General features: G+C 44.7%; 1 protein-coding gene across 3 annotated transcripts in view; it reads left to right on the top strand.

Moving 5' to 3' along the window:
• The window catches only part of LOC115481367 (golgin subfamily A member 6-like protein 6), a 54566-nt gene extending 42611 nt beyond the window's left edge, over positions 1-11955 (top strand). For 2 of the 3 annotated variants that reach the window (XM_030220451.1, XM_030220449.1), the window contains 8 exons: positions 194-214; positions 3084-3104; positions 4521-4544; positions 7880-7900; positions 8636-8656; positions 9124-9144; positions 10587-10610; positions 11503-11955. In XM_030220451.1, coding sequence (XP_030076311.1) covers positions 194-214; positions 3084-3104; positions 4521-4544; positions 7880-7900; positions 8636-8656; positions 9124-9144; positions 10587-10610; positions 11503-11513 — 164 coding nt within the window. In that variant the 3' untranslated portion in view covers positions 11514-11955. The remainder of the gene's footprint in view (positions 1-193; positions 215-3083; positions 3105-4520; positions 4545-7879; positions 7901-8635; positions 8657-9123; positions 9145-10586; positions 10611-11502) is intronic. The other variant, XM_030220452.1, reaches the window with a different exon arrangement.
• Positions 11956-15870: the final 3915 nt, after the last annotated feature.

The following is a 15870-nucleotide window of genomic DNA, read 5'->3' as shown; positions in this document are numbered from 1 at the left end:
TAAACTTAACAAGCTAATTACAGATACAAATTAACAGCTTAAAACATATTTCAACTACAAAAATTAAAAAAACTTTCTTGAAATTTTTACTAAAAAAAATATAGCGCTGATTGGCGTCTGCACTCTTAAATAAGAATGAACGTACTAGAACAAGAGCTTGTCTTATGCACTCTCTCTGTCTTTGTTTTCACAGTGGAAATTAGAGAACAAAAAGGTAAGAAGAATTAGAATAAAATACAAATGAAAGGAAAATTGAATGTCAAAGGTAATTAAAAATGTGTAAAAGAAAGTTCCCCCCACCATGGAATCTGGACCCTTGGCCTCTCTCTCCTGTTCTACCACAGCCTGTTTCACAGGGGAAATGAAAATGTCCCTGACCGTATGTGTGTTGGGTAGGGGCGTAGCCAGACTTCAACGGGAGGGGGGTCCAGAGCGCGATCTGTGGTGGCACATTTTAGCCCTGCCGCCACCGCCACTACCGCCGCAGCAACCCTCTCGACTCCCCCTTCCCGCTGCCAACCCACTCCCCCCGCGTACCTTTGCTGGCGGGGGACCCCAACCCCCGCCTGACAAAGTCCTCTTCTCGGCCGCATGGCGTTGCTGACCCCCCCCCCCCCGGCAACCCTTTTCTGCCGCATACCTTTGCTGGCAGGGAACCCCAACCCCCACCAGCCAAAGTCCTCTTCTTGGCCACGCAGTGTTGCCGAATGATCTGATCAAGTTTGAATCTGTTTCTGTGCATGTGTCTGACATCCTGCACGTACAACGTGCTGGACGTCAGACGCACGCACAGAAACTTGATCAGATCATTCAGCAACGCCGCGCAGCCGAGAAGAGGACTTCGGCAGGCGGGGGGTTGGGGTCCCCTGCCAGCAAAGGTACACGGCGGGAGAGGGTTGGCGGCGGGCAGGGGTATCCAGGGCCAAATCTATGGGGGCCCATGCCCCCGTGGCCCCGTGATAGCTACACCCCTGGTGTTGGGTAGTGAGGGGGAAGAAGAAGAAAGAGAGAAGGCTGTAGAGTCTCCAGAGATGAAAGGGTCGGATAATATTCCTGGTGGTATTGATTTGTTAACTGGAGGCCATTGCTCTCTTAGGGGCCATTTTTACTACAGTGCAATAAGCCCTAATGTGAGCTTAATGTGCCAAAAAAGGCTTACCGTAGGGCATGCGTGTTGTGGTATTTTTCCCTTTTGCGCATGGCAACAGTACAGTATTTATTTTATGGAGGGGTTGTGGCATAGGTGGAAAATGAGCATGGAATCGTTATCCAGCTAGTGCTCTCACATTACTGCTCGCTAACTGGTTAATGTGGACTTAGGGCTCCTTTTACAAAGCCGCAGTACTGATTCCCACGCAGCAAATGTGGCAAAACCCATAGGAATTGAATGGGCTTCGTCGCTGTGAAGAAACAGTATGTTTTAAGCCTGTAAAATGCATTGGATATTTTCCTGCCTTAGGGCCCCTTTTACTAAGCCGCTTAGGTGTCTACGAGCGCCAAATTGGAGTTACTGCCTGGTTACCGTGTGGCCATTGCGGTAATTTCAACTTTGGCGCGCGTCCACTACGCGCATCTGAAAAAATTATTTTTTATTTTCTGGCATGTGTAACGGACGCGCACCAAGTGGCATTTGACACGCGTAGGTCATTACCACCTGGGTCAACGGCTGGTGGTAAGGTCTCAGGCCCAAAATGGACATGCAGCAATTTTGATTGTGCCGCACGTCCATTTTCGGCAAAAGAAAAGGCGTTTTTACAGGCGCGCTAAAAAATGGATCGGCGCGTGCGCCCAAAACCTGCACCTACACTAACGCAAGCCATTTTTCAGCGTGCCTTTGTAAAAGGACCCCTTAATTCCTGAAGTGTATTTCTTCTAGTGGCCAGCAGGTGGTGCATGTTTTATGTTAAAGCTGTTACAGAAAGTGAATGCTCCCTCTTTTAGGGGCCCTTTTACAGAGCGGTGGTAAGCCCAACACTGGCTTACTACCGCCGGCCCAACGCGGCTGCCGGCGGTAGTCCCGCCCAAAGTGTGCACCATTTCTGGGGGAAAAAGAAAACCTCTGGGAATGGCTTGTGCTGCGGTAACCCGGCAGTAATCAGGCATCGCTGTGCACTGCGCAGTTACCACTAGGCTAGCGTGGGAGCCCTTATCGCCACCCAGAGGTGGTTGTGACCCAGTTGGTTGGAGGAGGGTCCTAGTGTAGAGCACAAGCAGCAGATGCAGGTAGACCTGAGCTGTGCTGGGCAAAGACCCTCTAAGTGGCTGTGGAGTAACTCCAGACAGGTGGCTAGGCCTTTCGCGACAGTCACATTTACCACACCAAGAATCAGTACCATGGCTTTAAAAAAAAGGAGCCCTTAAAGTAGAAGCCCTTAGTGCCTCCTAAATAGGAGGTGGTAAGTGGTCCCGCATTAATATTTTTGCCAGTCCCATGCACTGAGTGGTCCTTTTACAAATAAGTGTGTGCTAAATGCTAGTGATGCCCATATGTTCCTATGGATACCCATACAAAAAATCCTTCGGTCTCTGGTACACAGTAATGTATAACTAATATTTCTCATTGTATTTTATAAAATCTTTATTTTATTTTTTATTACTATTGTTATATTATTAATATATTATTATTGTTATTATAATGAGAGACCAATATTTTGTGACAGTTTGACGGAGCCAATGCTGTGTTTTGAATTTTTAGTTTTGGTAGCTTTTGTCCTGGTTCGGATATTAGTTATACATGTGTTCCTATGAGCATCTCTAGCGTTAGCGCACACTAAAACGCCTTTGTAAAAGACCCCTTAATGGAAAAAAATTAGTGCAGGACAAGCAAAAAAAAAAAAAAGCCTCATTTTATTGCCACAGTACCAATGGGCTCAGCATGGGAAAGTGCCGTATTAGGACATGCTAAGCTCATTTTTCACCACAGCTTAGTAACAGGGCTCCTCAGTGAGAAATAATCTAAGGCTGTACTATCCCAAGCCTGTCACAGAATATCATGGCTAAATAGATCTGTATTTAAATACAATTTTGTGTACAGTACCAATGATTGTGAAGGGACTGACGTGTTCTTAATTCTCTTTCTGCAGTGCAAGAGCTGGAAGATACAGGTAAGATCTAATTCCTTCCAGCAGCACTCAAGCTAGCTTTTAGCTGTAGCTAGCACAGGCTCTACCTGCTGGGAATAGACAGGCATTACCATGCCATGATTTGGATATAATACAGTGTGAAAGGGTCACACAGGTGATCTTACATTGCACTGAAAAGGGGATGCAAAAATGAGTCCCTAAGTAGGCTGGGCAGAGTATATATGTGGCAATTATTCTTTCTCTATCATCTAATGCCATCCATTCACCCTGCTCACTATAAAATGGACAATTAAAAGATTTTATTGGCTCAGCATAGCACAATAATTCTTTTCTTACATCATAGTTGGCTTCCAAGACTGAACAGTGTTACGAAACCAACCCCCACCCTGTTTTCTCTTTATTTCCTCATTCCTTGCTCATCTTTGATTCATCTCTCCCCTATGACTGGAAAAGAAGCTTCTGTCAACCATCTTCTTATGTTCCCTTCCACAGCAGGGTTTCCCAACACCAGTCCTGGAGTACCCTTTGCCAGTCAGGTTTTCAGGATATCTACAATGAGTATGCACAAACTTGATTTGAATACAGTGCCTCCATTATATGCAAATCTCTTTCATGCATATTCATTGTGAATATCCTGAAAACATGACTGGCAAGGGGTACCCCAGGACCGGACTTGGGAAACACCGTTCTGCAGTAGAACAGTGCAGTTAGTTTACACATGCACTATACAGACAACCAACCCTTTCACTGACAGGGCTCATCTAAAAGAGTGGTCTCTCTCTATTTTCCTTTAAGACATAAATCAAGCGTCTACCATAATAGCAAAGGTATTTAGGAAATAATGGAAACTAAAGAGGGTCAAAGATTATTTCTCTAAACAATCATTTTGATTATTAGTACAAAATTTCATTCTTTCTTGGTTGGACTACTAATGTAGTATATGTGGGAAGCAAAGGATCTGTAAGATGATGCAGACAGGACCCCTTCAATCTTTATTGCATTAAATGGCAAGTTATCTCCAGATTTATATACAGTAATTGCTCCCACACCACCACAATCCCATGTCCCACAAATACAGATAAAGTTAATACATATTTAGGACTTACTTCTAATGTTATATTAATTTGGTCTAGCTATGACGGGGGATTGCACTATTCCTTATAAGGCTTCCAGATAAATTTAAATTGTAGCAGTTTGTATTTCACATTTCCATACATTTTCCCAAGAAATCAGTATTCGAATAGATACTGAAGTACTGCTTTTGTAGAAGGAAGATAGGCCACTGCAGTTTTGCAACGGGCACCCACAAAGCACTGAGCGAGCAGCTCTTTTATATGTGTGTAATTTTGTGATTTAGCAGGCGAGATGTGGCTAAGTAGAGGGGTGATGTAACGTGATAAATAAATGAGAACTTCTCCTCCTTGTTATGTCTTTCAGTGGCGAAGCTGCGTGCGAAAGAAGGTAAATCCTGTACTATTTTCAGGAATAAATGTTACGCTTGGTGAAAAAAGATCCACAATATTTCTGGCATATGGGGGAAGTTATCAACGTAGGCTACCGTTAAGACTGTAAACCCCCAGTTATTAGTAACTAGATCTCATTGCATAACTTGGGACTTGTGCTAAAGCAGCACAAGTTAGTGGTAAAGGAGGCCTTTTATTAAGCTGCGGTAAGTGCAAGCAAATGGATGCTGCATCTTAAAAGGGCTTACCATAGGATGTGCTGAGGTGTCCTGCAGTACGGTCCTAATCTGCACATGCTACCTGCGCACTAAAAGATAGTTTAATTTTTGTTATGCAGGGGGCGTGTTTAGGAGGGCAAGAGTGGACATTTCTATGCTATTCAGCTAGCGCCCTTACATTACTGCATGCTGATTAGTGTGTGAGCCCATACCGCCTACAAAATGGGTGACAGTAAGTGCTCACATGCTAATTTCTATTAATGGCTGCAAGCTAATGGCAACATTTCATTATGTAGCTTCCCACTATTCCAGAACCTGTGAGATAGTTGTGTCCATCAGTCAGCAGGTGGAGGAAGAGAACTGAAAACTGAGCTGAGACATCTCTTTTCTTGGTATCCAGACCAGCTTCTTGGTATTTTTCTATCTCCAGCAGGTGGATGGACACACTTTTCATCCTCTGGTTCTGAGTACTTTGCTCCTGGTCCAGTTGGTCACCTGGTCCCCAGTTGAGCTTTGCGGATGGCTTGAGTCTGCAGAATCCTATCTGGAGGTCTTCAGATCCCTGTCTCTGGTGCCACGCGAATTTACTTCTTCTCTCCCCTGTTTAGTGTGGAGCTCTCCTTTTCCAGCACAACAACCTTTAAAATTAAATTAAAAAAAAAAAGAGGAAAGAGGTTTACTAGAGAGCATGGGGCAGAGTATCTTTTCTCGTCTGTGGTAAGACTTGTGGAAACTATGAGCTTGGGGGAAGCAGTGGTAAATCCAACTAAAGTTAGACTCGGAACCGTTTGAAGAGCTGCAAATTCTACTTGGTGGAGGGGAGGGATCCTGTTGAGCTGTGCTTGTGACAGTTGGGGTGAATGGCGACTCCTGCAGAGGCAATTAAGCGGTGTTCCCACTGTGAGACCCCTACCAGCTGGCATCGGGGCGTTGGTAGCGTGTGCAAGCCGGGAATCCCATGGGATGTGGCGGAAACAGTCAGTGAAGTCGCAGCATCCGACTACGCTGGGGTCTTTGTGCTCTCCAATGGAGCTAGTGCGCAATTTGATGCAGAAGAGCATGGGAACGGGCGCCATTTTGTCAGGGCCAACTTGCAGTGAGCAGCAGCTTCTGTCCGATCATGCGCGGAGCAGCACCACCATTTTACAGCCACAGGGTCCAACAGAGCATTCAGCTGCATTAAGGTTTTTGTTTTCTCCGGAGTTTACGTTGCTCTTACACCAGGCCTATTTACTGAGGCAGGGACAGTCAGTTGCTGCAAGGTGCTTCAGTTTCTTACCCCGCTGCCCTTCCGGTTCCTAAGAGATTTTGTTTAGACCTCCAGGAGTGGGCAGATGGGATGGATCTCTGCTTCTCCTTCCTTATTTGATGTGGCCTCATACTATTCAGAGAAGCCATCATTGAAGGAGCCAATAGAGAAGGGAGAGCGCCCTGCTGAGAAGGCGGATGATCCTAAATTACTGAGGTTGTTTCATAAAGAGGCGCTCAGTACCCTTATTACTGAGGCACTGCCATTGAGGAGCCTTCTGCTTTGCCATCAGGAGTTCCGTCTTCATTGATCATGAAGGGCTTAGAGGTCTTCTGAGGTCTTCCCGATGAATTCAGACATTCAGGACCTGATTATAGCAGAATGGGTCTCACCAGATGTGGGGCTGAGACTGGGAAGAGCCATGGCTCACTTCTACCCATTAATTCTGGAGAAGAAAGATAAATTGCAGCTTCCCAGGATGGACTCCCTGGTTACGGCAGTGACTAAGAATAGCATTGCCCTAAATGACCCCAGGATAGGCAGCTAGAATGCTTGCTGAAACAAGCCTTTGAAATGGTCTTTTTGGGGCCTTCAAGTGACAGTGTGCAGCTTTTCGTGGTGAGCAAGAGCATGCCTGAAGTGGCATCAGCAGTTGCCAAAACAAAATGGCGCCATAACACCCAGCTGGAAACAGGGTTGGCTTACTTGGTGGGTGCTATTTATGACATGTTACGGCTTGCAGTATGTCTTTGTCTGTCATGGCACACCAGTGCATCCAGTGCTTCACAATGATGCGAGGCTGGCCCTCTTCCTCCGGAGTTTTAGGAGAAATGGGCCAAAGTCACGACAGACCAGTGGGTTCTGTATATTCTTACAGAAGGTTACAAGTTGGAGTTCTACTCTCTTCTTGCAGTCTCCTTGTCAAAAGGGAACCAAGGCGGTCAAGGTTCAGGCCACTGTAGATTCCTTGCTGGGCTGAATACGGAGAGAGATATGTCTCAGCTCAGTTTTTGATTTCTGTTTCCACCTGCTGGTTTATGGACACAACTATCCCACAGGTTCTGGAATAGTGGGAAGGATTAATGGAAAGAAAATTATCCATATTTTCTGTGGTGTTGCAGAAGATAAGTACTATCAAAGCTGCTGGTCTGAAGGATTTGCTTTATGCAGCCCTCAAAATATTAGCTACTTAAAACTGACTAGGCAGTGGGATACACAGCAGAAGAAAGAGCTAACTGTGGGGGAGGGGAGGGATATAAGCCTCACCATTTCCACTCCTCTGCTCTAAGGTTATATATATATATATATATATATATTTCAGTACATTTATACCCCGCCTTTTGCCACAGTGTTGCAGCCCCAAAGCGGCTTGCAAAGAACCAATTAAATAAATACAATACAGTTACATTACAGTAGTTAGAGCAGGAGAACAAGATAAGAAGACAGGATAGGATAAGGAGGGAAGGGTAAGGGAGGCAAAGATGAACGGCGAAAGTCCTGGCAGCCAAGGGGGACGATGGAGATCCAGATTAGACAGAGGGGCTGGAGCAAGTCCTGGCAAGACGATCCTCAGACAGGCACTGGGGAGAGCAGCAACAGCAGGCGGCCAGGAGGGAGGCAACGATCACCAGAAGCCGATGAAAACCGTAGACCAATGGCGCAGATTTCGAACAGTCCTCCTCCGCAGCTCCAATTTTAACAGCTTTGTCGCCAGCTTTAAGACATTGTTCACCAAAAATATGGATGTAGAGAGTGAGCTGAATACTGGAGTGATGTCTCTGATATCCCCTTCTGCTGTGAACATAGTAAATTGTTTTTATAAACCATCCCAAGAGACTCAACCTCTTTCTTTTCTTCTTTTCACAGTACAAACTCGAGAAGAACGAGGTATGCAACATTTGTTCTACAGAGAAAAAAATTGATAGACAGTGGATTGGGAAGAGCGATGATTTACAGCCCCGACTTGTGCCCCAGCTCTATTTCGGAGCCCTAAAGCTCCTGTGTCTAGGGCCACTGCTCATGCTTCCAGTACCACGGTCTCAATATATGGATGGAAAGCTGCCAAGATAACTGAGCTGTTTCTTGTGGGGAGAAAGTGGCAGGAGCTGCTAGAAACCAGACCTGCCTCCAGCATGATATGAAGTCTTTGCAGGGGAAAGTAGAAGAGGATGAGGGATAAGAGACAAAGCATCCTTTTACCTCGGGGTTCCAACCTAGCAATAAATTGTTGAACCTATTTGGGTGCAGAGCACTAACTCTCCTTCTGAGCTTTTAAATAGTTCACCAACATGCTGGACCCAGGTTTCTTTTACAGATGGAAAAACCTGGATTTGGGCATTGATAGGATTTTGTTTTGGTCCTGGGGTCTCTTAAATATCATACTTTCAGGCAAGTTTCAAGGGCATCAGTGTTTCTATGAATTCTTAGCTTTCTAAAAATGCCAAAAACTAAACCCCTGGGGCACAAAAAAAAAATCCTGTAGGATTTCAGCACTTTCTTACAGCTCATTTTGGTCAGTCTTCAGAATATGGTCTTGATCAGTCTCTACATTTGTTTTAATGAATGAGCACCAATGTATTCAGAACAAGATCTCTTCTCATGTACTTCCTTTTTTTTTCACAGTGGAAATTAGAGAACGAAAAGGTAAGAAAATTTTACTCTCGCAAAAAAAAAAAAAAAACCATTAAAAAAAAATAGAATTCTTCCCCCGGGAGTCTGGAGTGGGGGCAGTAGAGGTGGGTTATTTTTGTGGCTGCAGTTTGTACATTCCCATTGCCCTGGAAGAGAGGAACAGGGCAAGAACCATAGGAAGACAGGTCAGGGGCAGTATGCCCCAGATTGTGTGATGGAGGAGAGGGGGCTGGGGGGGGGGGGGTGATATATCTTGTTAAGCAGAGGCTGTTGATAAAATTCCATCGTTAGAAACAATCTCAGGTTGTGTCATCCCATCCCTTTTATAGAACATCGTGTATCAATACCCTTTCAGAAGACAACAGTCAAAGATGCAAATACACGTAGCAGTATTTAGATAGTTACGTGTAGGTGTACAATACCGATGGTAGTGGGTTCACATAGGAAGGGACTGATCTTTTCTCCTTTTCTTTGTACAGTGCATGAGCTGGAGGATGCAGGTAAGATCTGATCCCTCCTGATGGCAGTAAAGCCTGATAACTAAACTATGCAGCTAGCACGGGCTTTCCCCTTTTATTACCTGGAATAAACCTGGGGAGGCGGGGGGCCTATAATATCAGTTATATAGCTCCTGTATCCTCAGCAGGAATAGACACCACCATGCCATGATACAGGTGCAATACAGCTTGAATGGATATATTTGCTGGTTAGCATTGAGAGCAACTGAAACGGCATCCCAGGGTCTGATTGTACTGGCACCCAGGGATACCATGTTAAAAGGTGGGTGTACCTGACACAATATGCTATGGAATCATAACAGCAGCAAAGCAGTATAGTAAAAGGGGGGTCAGTCACTGGAAATTAGCAGCGTAATGACTATCCTGATTGCAGGGAGTAGGGTCTGCTAGGTCACAGTACAGGGGTGGAAGGGGGAGGTTGTAGCATGAAAAGGGAGCTCGATCTTCCCACGGGGAGGAGGCATGGAAAGGATGGATTTGCAGATGCTCAGGCTGCTGAGTGGGGATGGAGGCAGATACAGAAGGAGGTTAGACATTGTTCCCCTATGCTAACTGACCTGAACGTACAGAATCTACAATTTCCTGTGATAAAAGGGGCTTGGCCTCTTGCTACTGTGGAAATCTTTTTTTTTTTTTTTTTAATGCTGCACTTTAATGCGGTGGATTGCTCGGGCCTTCCCTCACTGTCCCGCCCTCGTCTGATGTAACTTCCTGTTTCTGCGAGGGCGGGGCACAGTGAGGGAGTGCCCGAAGGGAGGCGATCTGCCGCTTTCACACAGAGGTGAGGCGCTGCCAATTTGAATGCAGGGGGCCCGGTGGGGTGGACCGGGGGGGGCGATTGGGGACTGCAGCGCCAGCGGCCTGCGCGCAGGAGGGGGAGGCGACAGTGGTAGCGATTGGGGGGTGGTGGCGGCGGCCTTGCCCCGGGCCCGGCTCAGTCTCTCGGTGGCCCTGCTAACGTATTAACTCCTGCGCAGTCATACAGGTGATCTTAACATTGCACCAAATAATGGATATAAAAAGCAGCTTGGGCAGAGTATATGAGCCAACTGGTTTCTATGTTCTTAGTACTATGCAATTATCCTGTCCAGTGTAGAACAGCCAGCCCTTTAACTGCTATTATAACAATTCTGAAAGGAAGAACAGCCTCTCTTTATTTTCCTTAAAAACACAAATATGTTCATTAGTGCAAATGTTTTTTAATTAACAAAAAATCTCAAAAGTATATATTTATGGCTAAACCCCCCAGACTTGTTTACAAACGGCACACCGTGAATTCTACATACTTCCTTGGAAAGGGGTGTACAGAATTAGTGGAGATTTTTGAATACGTTCTAATTTTGCAGGCTAGATGTGAATAAGTAGAGCTATGATGTGATATCTCTGATGAATTAATAACAACTTTCTATTTTTCTGTTTCCCAGTGGCAAGGCTGCAGACCAGAGAAGGTAAATTAAACATTTACTGATGAATCAATATCGTGCTCGGTGCAAAACGCACTGTATTTCTTGTGTATATGAGGGTTGAGGCTGGTTACATTAGTAATGGTGGCCTGGGCAAAGAGGCAAAGGTGAATTTCTATAGGAAAGGATAAGACGAGACCTGCTCAGATTTGCTGTCCTATAGAATACGAGAGACTCGAGAAGAAATGTAATTTGATTTTAAGTAAGAAGTTAGTACTTAGTAAATCAAAGCAAAGTTATGAGGACACCCAGATGACAGTCTCACTAGTTAGGGTAATAGCATAAAGCTTGATGGACCGTTGGACCTTGTTCTGCTCATCTAGTGTAGATGGTAGGGATCTAAAAGAGCACAACAAAATAACTGACTTGCATAAAGTGAAATTTCCTACAAATGGATGACAGCTAGGATATAGTCTTACCAACATTGTGTGTCATTCTGGATGGGCCAAGTGGTTTTTCTTATGTAAATTACAGAATGCAAACAGCTTGACCTTTTGCTACAAAACTAGTCACATGCTGTTGGTCTCTCTCTCTCTCTCTCTCTCTCTCTGGAGCCCACCCCTCTCATTCTTCCTTTCATTATATCCTTTTGGTGCTGGTTTTCTTTCTGCCCCGTTCTTTCCCACCTATCTTCTCCTCTATAAGAATGCTGATAGGGGTGGTGGGCAAGTGAGGACTAGAGACTTGTTTTGTTATTTTTAACCAGCAAACCATTATGGCTAAAGGCTTACCAGCTGTGGACTACTTATTTTTCCTACTTCTAACTTCCCTGCCGAAGCCAAGAGCTGCCCCAGAAATGATCAAATTTAGGCATGCATTAGGAACATCTGAAAATGTCGCCATCTAAAGGAGCTCTCTCTCTCTCTTCTCTCCTCAGAATGTGCCTAAGGAAGTTCAAGGGCCAGAGGCAGCAGTTCTCACTGAAGATTCATTATTTAAAGTCCACAGGTCATGAAAAGGTCTACCAACTGCCATTTCAGTGCTCCAGTTTTGTTTGGAAATGGAGGAGAGCAGAGTCCACACACTTCTTCCAACTAGAACTATTTTCTGCATATTTGAGCCAATTTTTAAATGTTTGATGTTTTAGAAAGCTTTTCTTAATACGTTTTATTCTAGATCCATGTTGTAGTGTCTTATAACACCTGGTGACCACGCTGGCCTGCGCCATTGCTATGGGCTGTGACAGCACTTGCACTGCTCACTGAGGTAGCAAAAACTGACTTATAGTCACTGCCAACATATTCACCAGGTAAAGCAGTTGTCATTAGTAAGAATAATACATACATATATATAGTATATTTTAAAATAAAATCACTTTTCTGTTATTAAATACATGCTTTGCTTGGTATGTTTTTGCTCTTTTCTAGTAAGCATCAGTAGTACATTCAGGAATTGGAGACAAGTATATAAATTTTGACTGTTTTAAGACTTGTAGATGCTGCCGAATCCAACAATGATGTAACTGTAAATGAAAGCAGCAATTTCAGAAGCTACTTACATATCTATAGCCACAACACATACTTTTACCATTTTATTTTTAACTAGTAAGGAAGGCCCGTTTCAAATCGCAATGAAACAGGCGCTAGCAAGGCTCCCCTCCGTCCCTTTGTATCTCCGTGTGTCGCCGGCCCCCCTGCAAATGTGTGACCCTGGCCCTTCTGGCACGCCCCCCCGTGTGCTCCGCCCTCGAAGTCATTGCGTTTTGACGCGAGGGTGGAGCAGAGCTCCAGTGCAGTACAACGTTGGAGCTGAGAATGTGCTCCGCCCTCAACGTCATAACGTTTGACGCGAGGGCGGGGCCCACAGACTGTGATTTTCTGTGGCTTCAGAGCTTCGAACTTACGAACCTGGCTTCAGTGACGTCAGTGCAAATAGAACGTTGAGGGTGAGTTTTATATATATATATATATATAGATAAGGGGAATATAGATGTATTTCAGGTAACCTCGGTCACCATTCATACCTCTTCCAGATCACAGGTATGAGTAGTTGCTCATTTGGCCCTGCACCTCTGAGGAGTGAGCTGGGGAAGAAATTGTACTTATCCTTCAGACCTTAAAAAGCACCTCAAAGTCAAAAGTTTGAAGTTTATAACTTAGCTCTTTAAACGAGCTCCTTTTGTAGATGTAGTTTTGTGAGATCAAGCACTTACACATGTAAACTCTAAATCTTTTCTGTAAACTAGCAGTTCCTGTTGTATGTGCCTGCAGATCATAGAAATTTTAGAAATGGCTGTGTGCAATTCTTTTGTAAACATGGATAGAAAACTAAGAACAACCCACCCCTCATTTAATGCTCCTTTTCGGACCTAGATGGCCTGCCCAAAATGGGGCTTTAATTATTAAGGGATCCTTTTTACCAAGGGGCGGTAGGGCTACTGCGCAGCAAAACAGCACTATCGGCGTTCGCACGCAGGTGTGCGGCCGTAGTTCTGAGTTTGCCTTGCACCGTTTCCCATGCTAGAAAATAATTTTTATTTTCCAGTGTGGGTACATTGCCATGTGCTGCCAGATTACTGCTAGGTTAGCTTGTGAGCTTTTCCCACCTACTACATAGGTAGCAGTAAGGGCTCAGGCAGTAAAGGGCCACGCACTAATTTTGATATTACCTCACGGCGATTAACAACTCCAATAAAAAAAATATGCCTTTTTCCCACTGTGGTAAAAAGTGGCTTCGGTGAATGGCAATTTCACATGCCAACACTATCACAGGCCTCTCTTTTATCACTGCTTGGTAAAAGGGCCCCTAAGACTGGTGGTATTAAATAGTTTTCAGATTTAAGATAACATTTATAAAAATATAAACTTTTAGTCCAGCCCCCTGAGGAAACCAAAAATTGAAAGACTTCTCAGAGCAGGGACTGGTGGTTCCAATCCTTATGTTTATACACAGACCATATCGTCCAGTGCCTAGTATTTATATCTAGTGTAGCAGTTCAATATGGCACAACAGCAACCCCACCTAGCTCTGATTTTAAGATATTTACGATGATTACATGAGATACAATCTGTATGCAATGGAAACGGGACCAATGTGGGAAGCACAGGCTAGTTTTGCAACAGTAATATATCCAGAACTCAGGACTTAGCATCACACAATTTAAAAATCTGATAAACGGCTCAGGCCTAAATATGTACATTTTACACCGACACAAGACTGATGAAGAAGTTGAGGCGTAAATCTTAGGGCTATGAGAAGTTTGAGCCCCAAGTGGCACTGCTGAGTTGATTGAAGATATAATATAAATGAGGTTTGATTGAGTCTCAAGGTGATCATTGATGTGAAGAATTAGACATCGATCTTGGGAGTGAGATTATTGCCAAACTAGACGATTGCTCAAGCCTAAATAATACATCCAGTCCTCAAGAAAGAGGTTCAATTTGGCAAGATCTTCTTTACTCCAGAATTTAAGATACTGCCTTTCTGGTCTAGCCAAATATAAAATTGAATCTAACAATTAATATTAAACAGTAAAAGCCTGAGAGACCCCCCCCCCCCCAAAAAAAAAAAAGGCTGACCAGTCACTACAAATCACAAAATTCAATATACCTGGAAAAAAAAAAAAGACAATACTAATCCCACCCCCCCAGAAAAAAAAATTGCTGAATGGCACTTTTACTAATCTGTACTAGTTAATGGTCTTAGAATAGATGTAAAACAGGCATTTTTCTATTTGCTGAATTTTCTGGTCATGCACTCTCATAGTCTCTTTAAAAAAAAAATGAATGCCGAACACGTACCGTCTCCTGTTTAGGAGGTGCTAAGGGCTCCCATGTTAAGTCGGCATTATTCAGTTACTACTACTACTTAACATTTCTAGAGCGCTACTAGGGTTACGCAGCGCTGTACAATTTAACAAAGAGAAACAGTCCCTGCTCAAAGAGCTTACAGTCTAATAGACAAGTGAACGGTCGGTCCGATAGGGGCAGTCAAATTGGGGCAGTCTGGATTCACTGAACGGTAAGGGTTAGGTGCCGAACGCAGCATTGAAGAGGTGGGCTTTAAGCAAAGACTTGAAGACGGGCAGGGAGGGGGCTTGGCGTAAGGGCTCAGGAAGGTTGTTCCAAGCATAGGGTGAGGCGAGGCAGAATGAGCGGAGCCTGGAGTTGGCGGTGAAGGGTACTGAGAGGAGGGATTTATATTGTGAACGGAGGTTACGGGCGGGAACGTAAGGGGAGATGAGGGTAGAAAGATAGTGAGGGGCAGCAGACTGAGTGCATTTGTAGGTAAGAAGGAGAAGCTTGAATTGAATGCGGTATCTGATCGGAAGCCAGTGAAGTGACCTGAGGAGAGGGGTGATATGAGTATATCGGTTCTGGCGGAATATGAGACATGCAGCAGAGTTCTGAACAGATTGAAGGGGGGATAGATGGCTAAGTGGGAGGCCGGTGAGGAGTAAGTTGCAGTAGTCCAGGCGAGAGGTAATGAGAGCGTGGAAGAGAGTTCGGGTGGTGTGTTCAGAGAGGAAAGGGCAAATTTTGATGTTAGCATGCACTGTTAGCTCACTAGCTAAATAGCGCTTCCATGCCCAACTTGCCCCCTCCGAAAAATAATGGCAAAACTAACGCTTTAGTGTGCCCTAGCAGGCCATTTTTTTCTACATTAAGGGGCCCAATTGGCACTACTGCTGGGGTAGTGTGTGCGCCTGTCGGTAATTCCGATTTTGGTGCGTGCTGAATCCCGTGGTAGAAAATTTTCTACTAAGGAAGGCATTCCCAGCGGTAACTGGTAGCGTGCCCACACTGCACAGTTACATGAGCCCTTACCACTAGGCCAATTGATGGTTAAGGGCTCAGGTCATAAATAGGCATGCTAGTTTTACTACTAGCGTAGCCCCCCCCCCCCCCCCCCCCAAGTAAAAAATTGGCCGTGCGCGCCTAAAAGGTGCACCCACACTACCGTCTGAAAGCATATGCATTTTCGACCTGCTCAACGTTAGTTTTACAATCGTATAAGTCATTGATAAGAACATTCAGTATTTTTGGGTACCGTTCAAGACGAACCAGTAATTCAAATATTTCTTTTACATCGCTCAAGACTCCTGAGGCAGGCCTGTGGCCGAAACACAGTACTGTGTCGAGTCTACAATAAAGTTTCTTCTTCTTTATACCATCATAGTCTCGGCGTTCTGAAGTCATTGGTCCACTTCCCACTTTGTTTTTCTGTTATCTGCATCCCGAGGGATTTTGTGTTCATCCACTCTGTGGACAGCCTCCCCCACACTACCACAGGCCATTTTTCACCA

This window comes from Microcaecilia unicolor, chromosome 12 (assembly GCF_901765095.1).
Source record: "Microcaecilia unicolor chromosome 12, aMicUni1.1, whole genome shotgun sequence".
NCBI classification, from domain to species: Eukaryota; Metazoa; Chordata; class Amphibia; order Gymnophiona; family Siphonopidae; genus Microcaecilia; species Microcaecilia unicolor.
The sequence above is the reverse complement of the archived record's forward strand: the minus strand, read 5'-3'. Positions and strand labels throughout refer to the sequence as shown.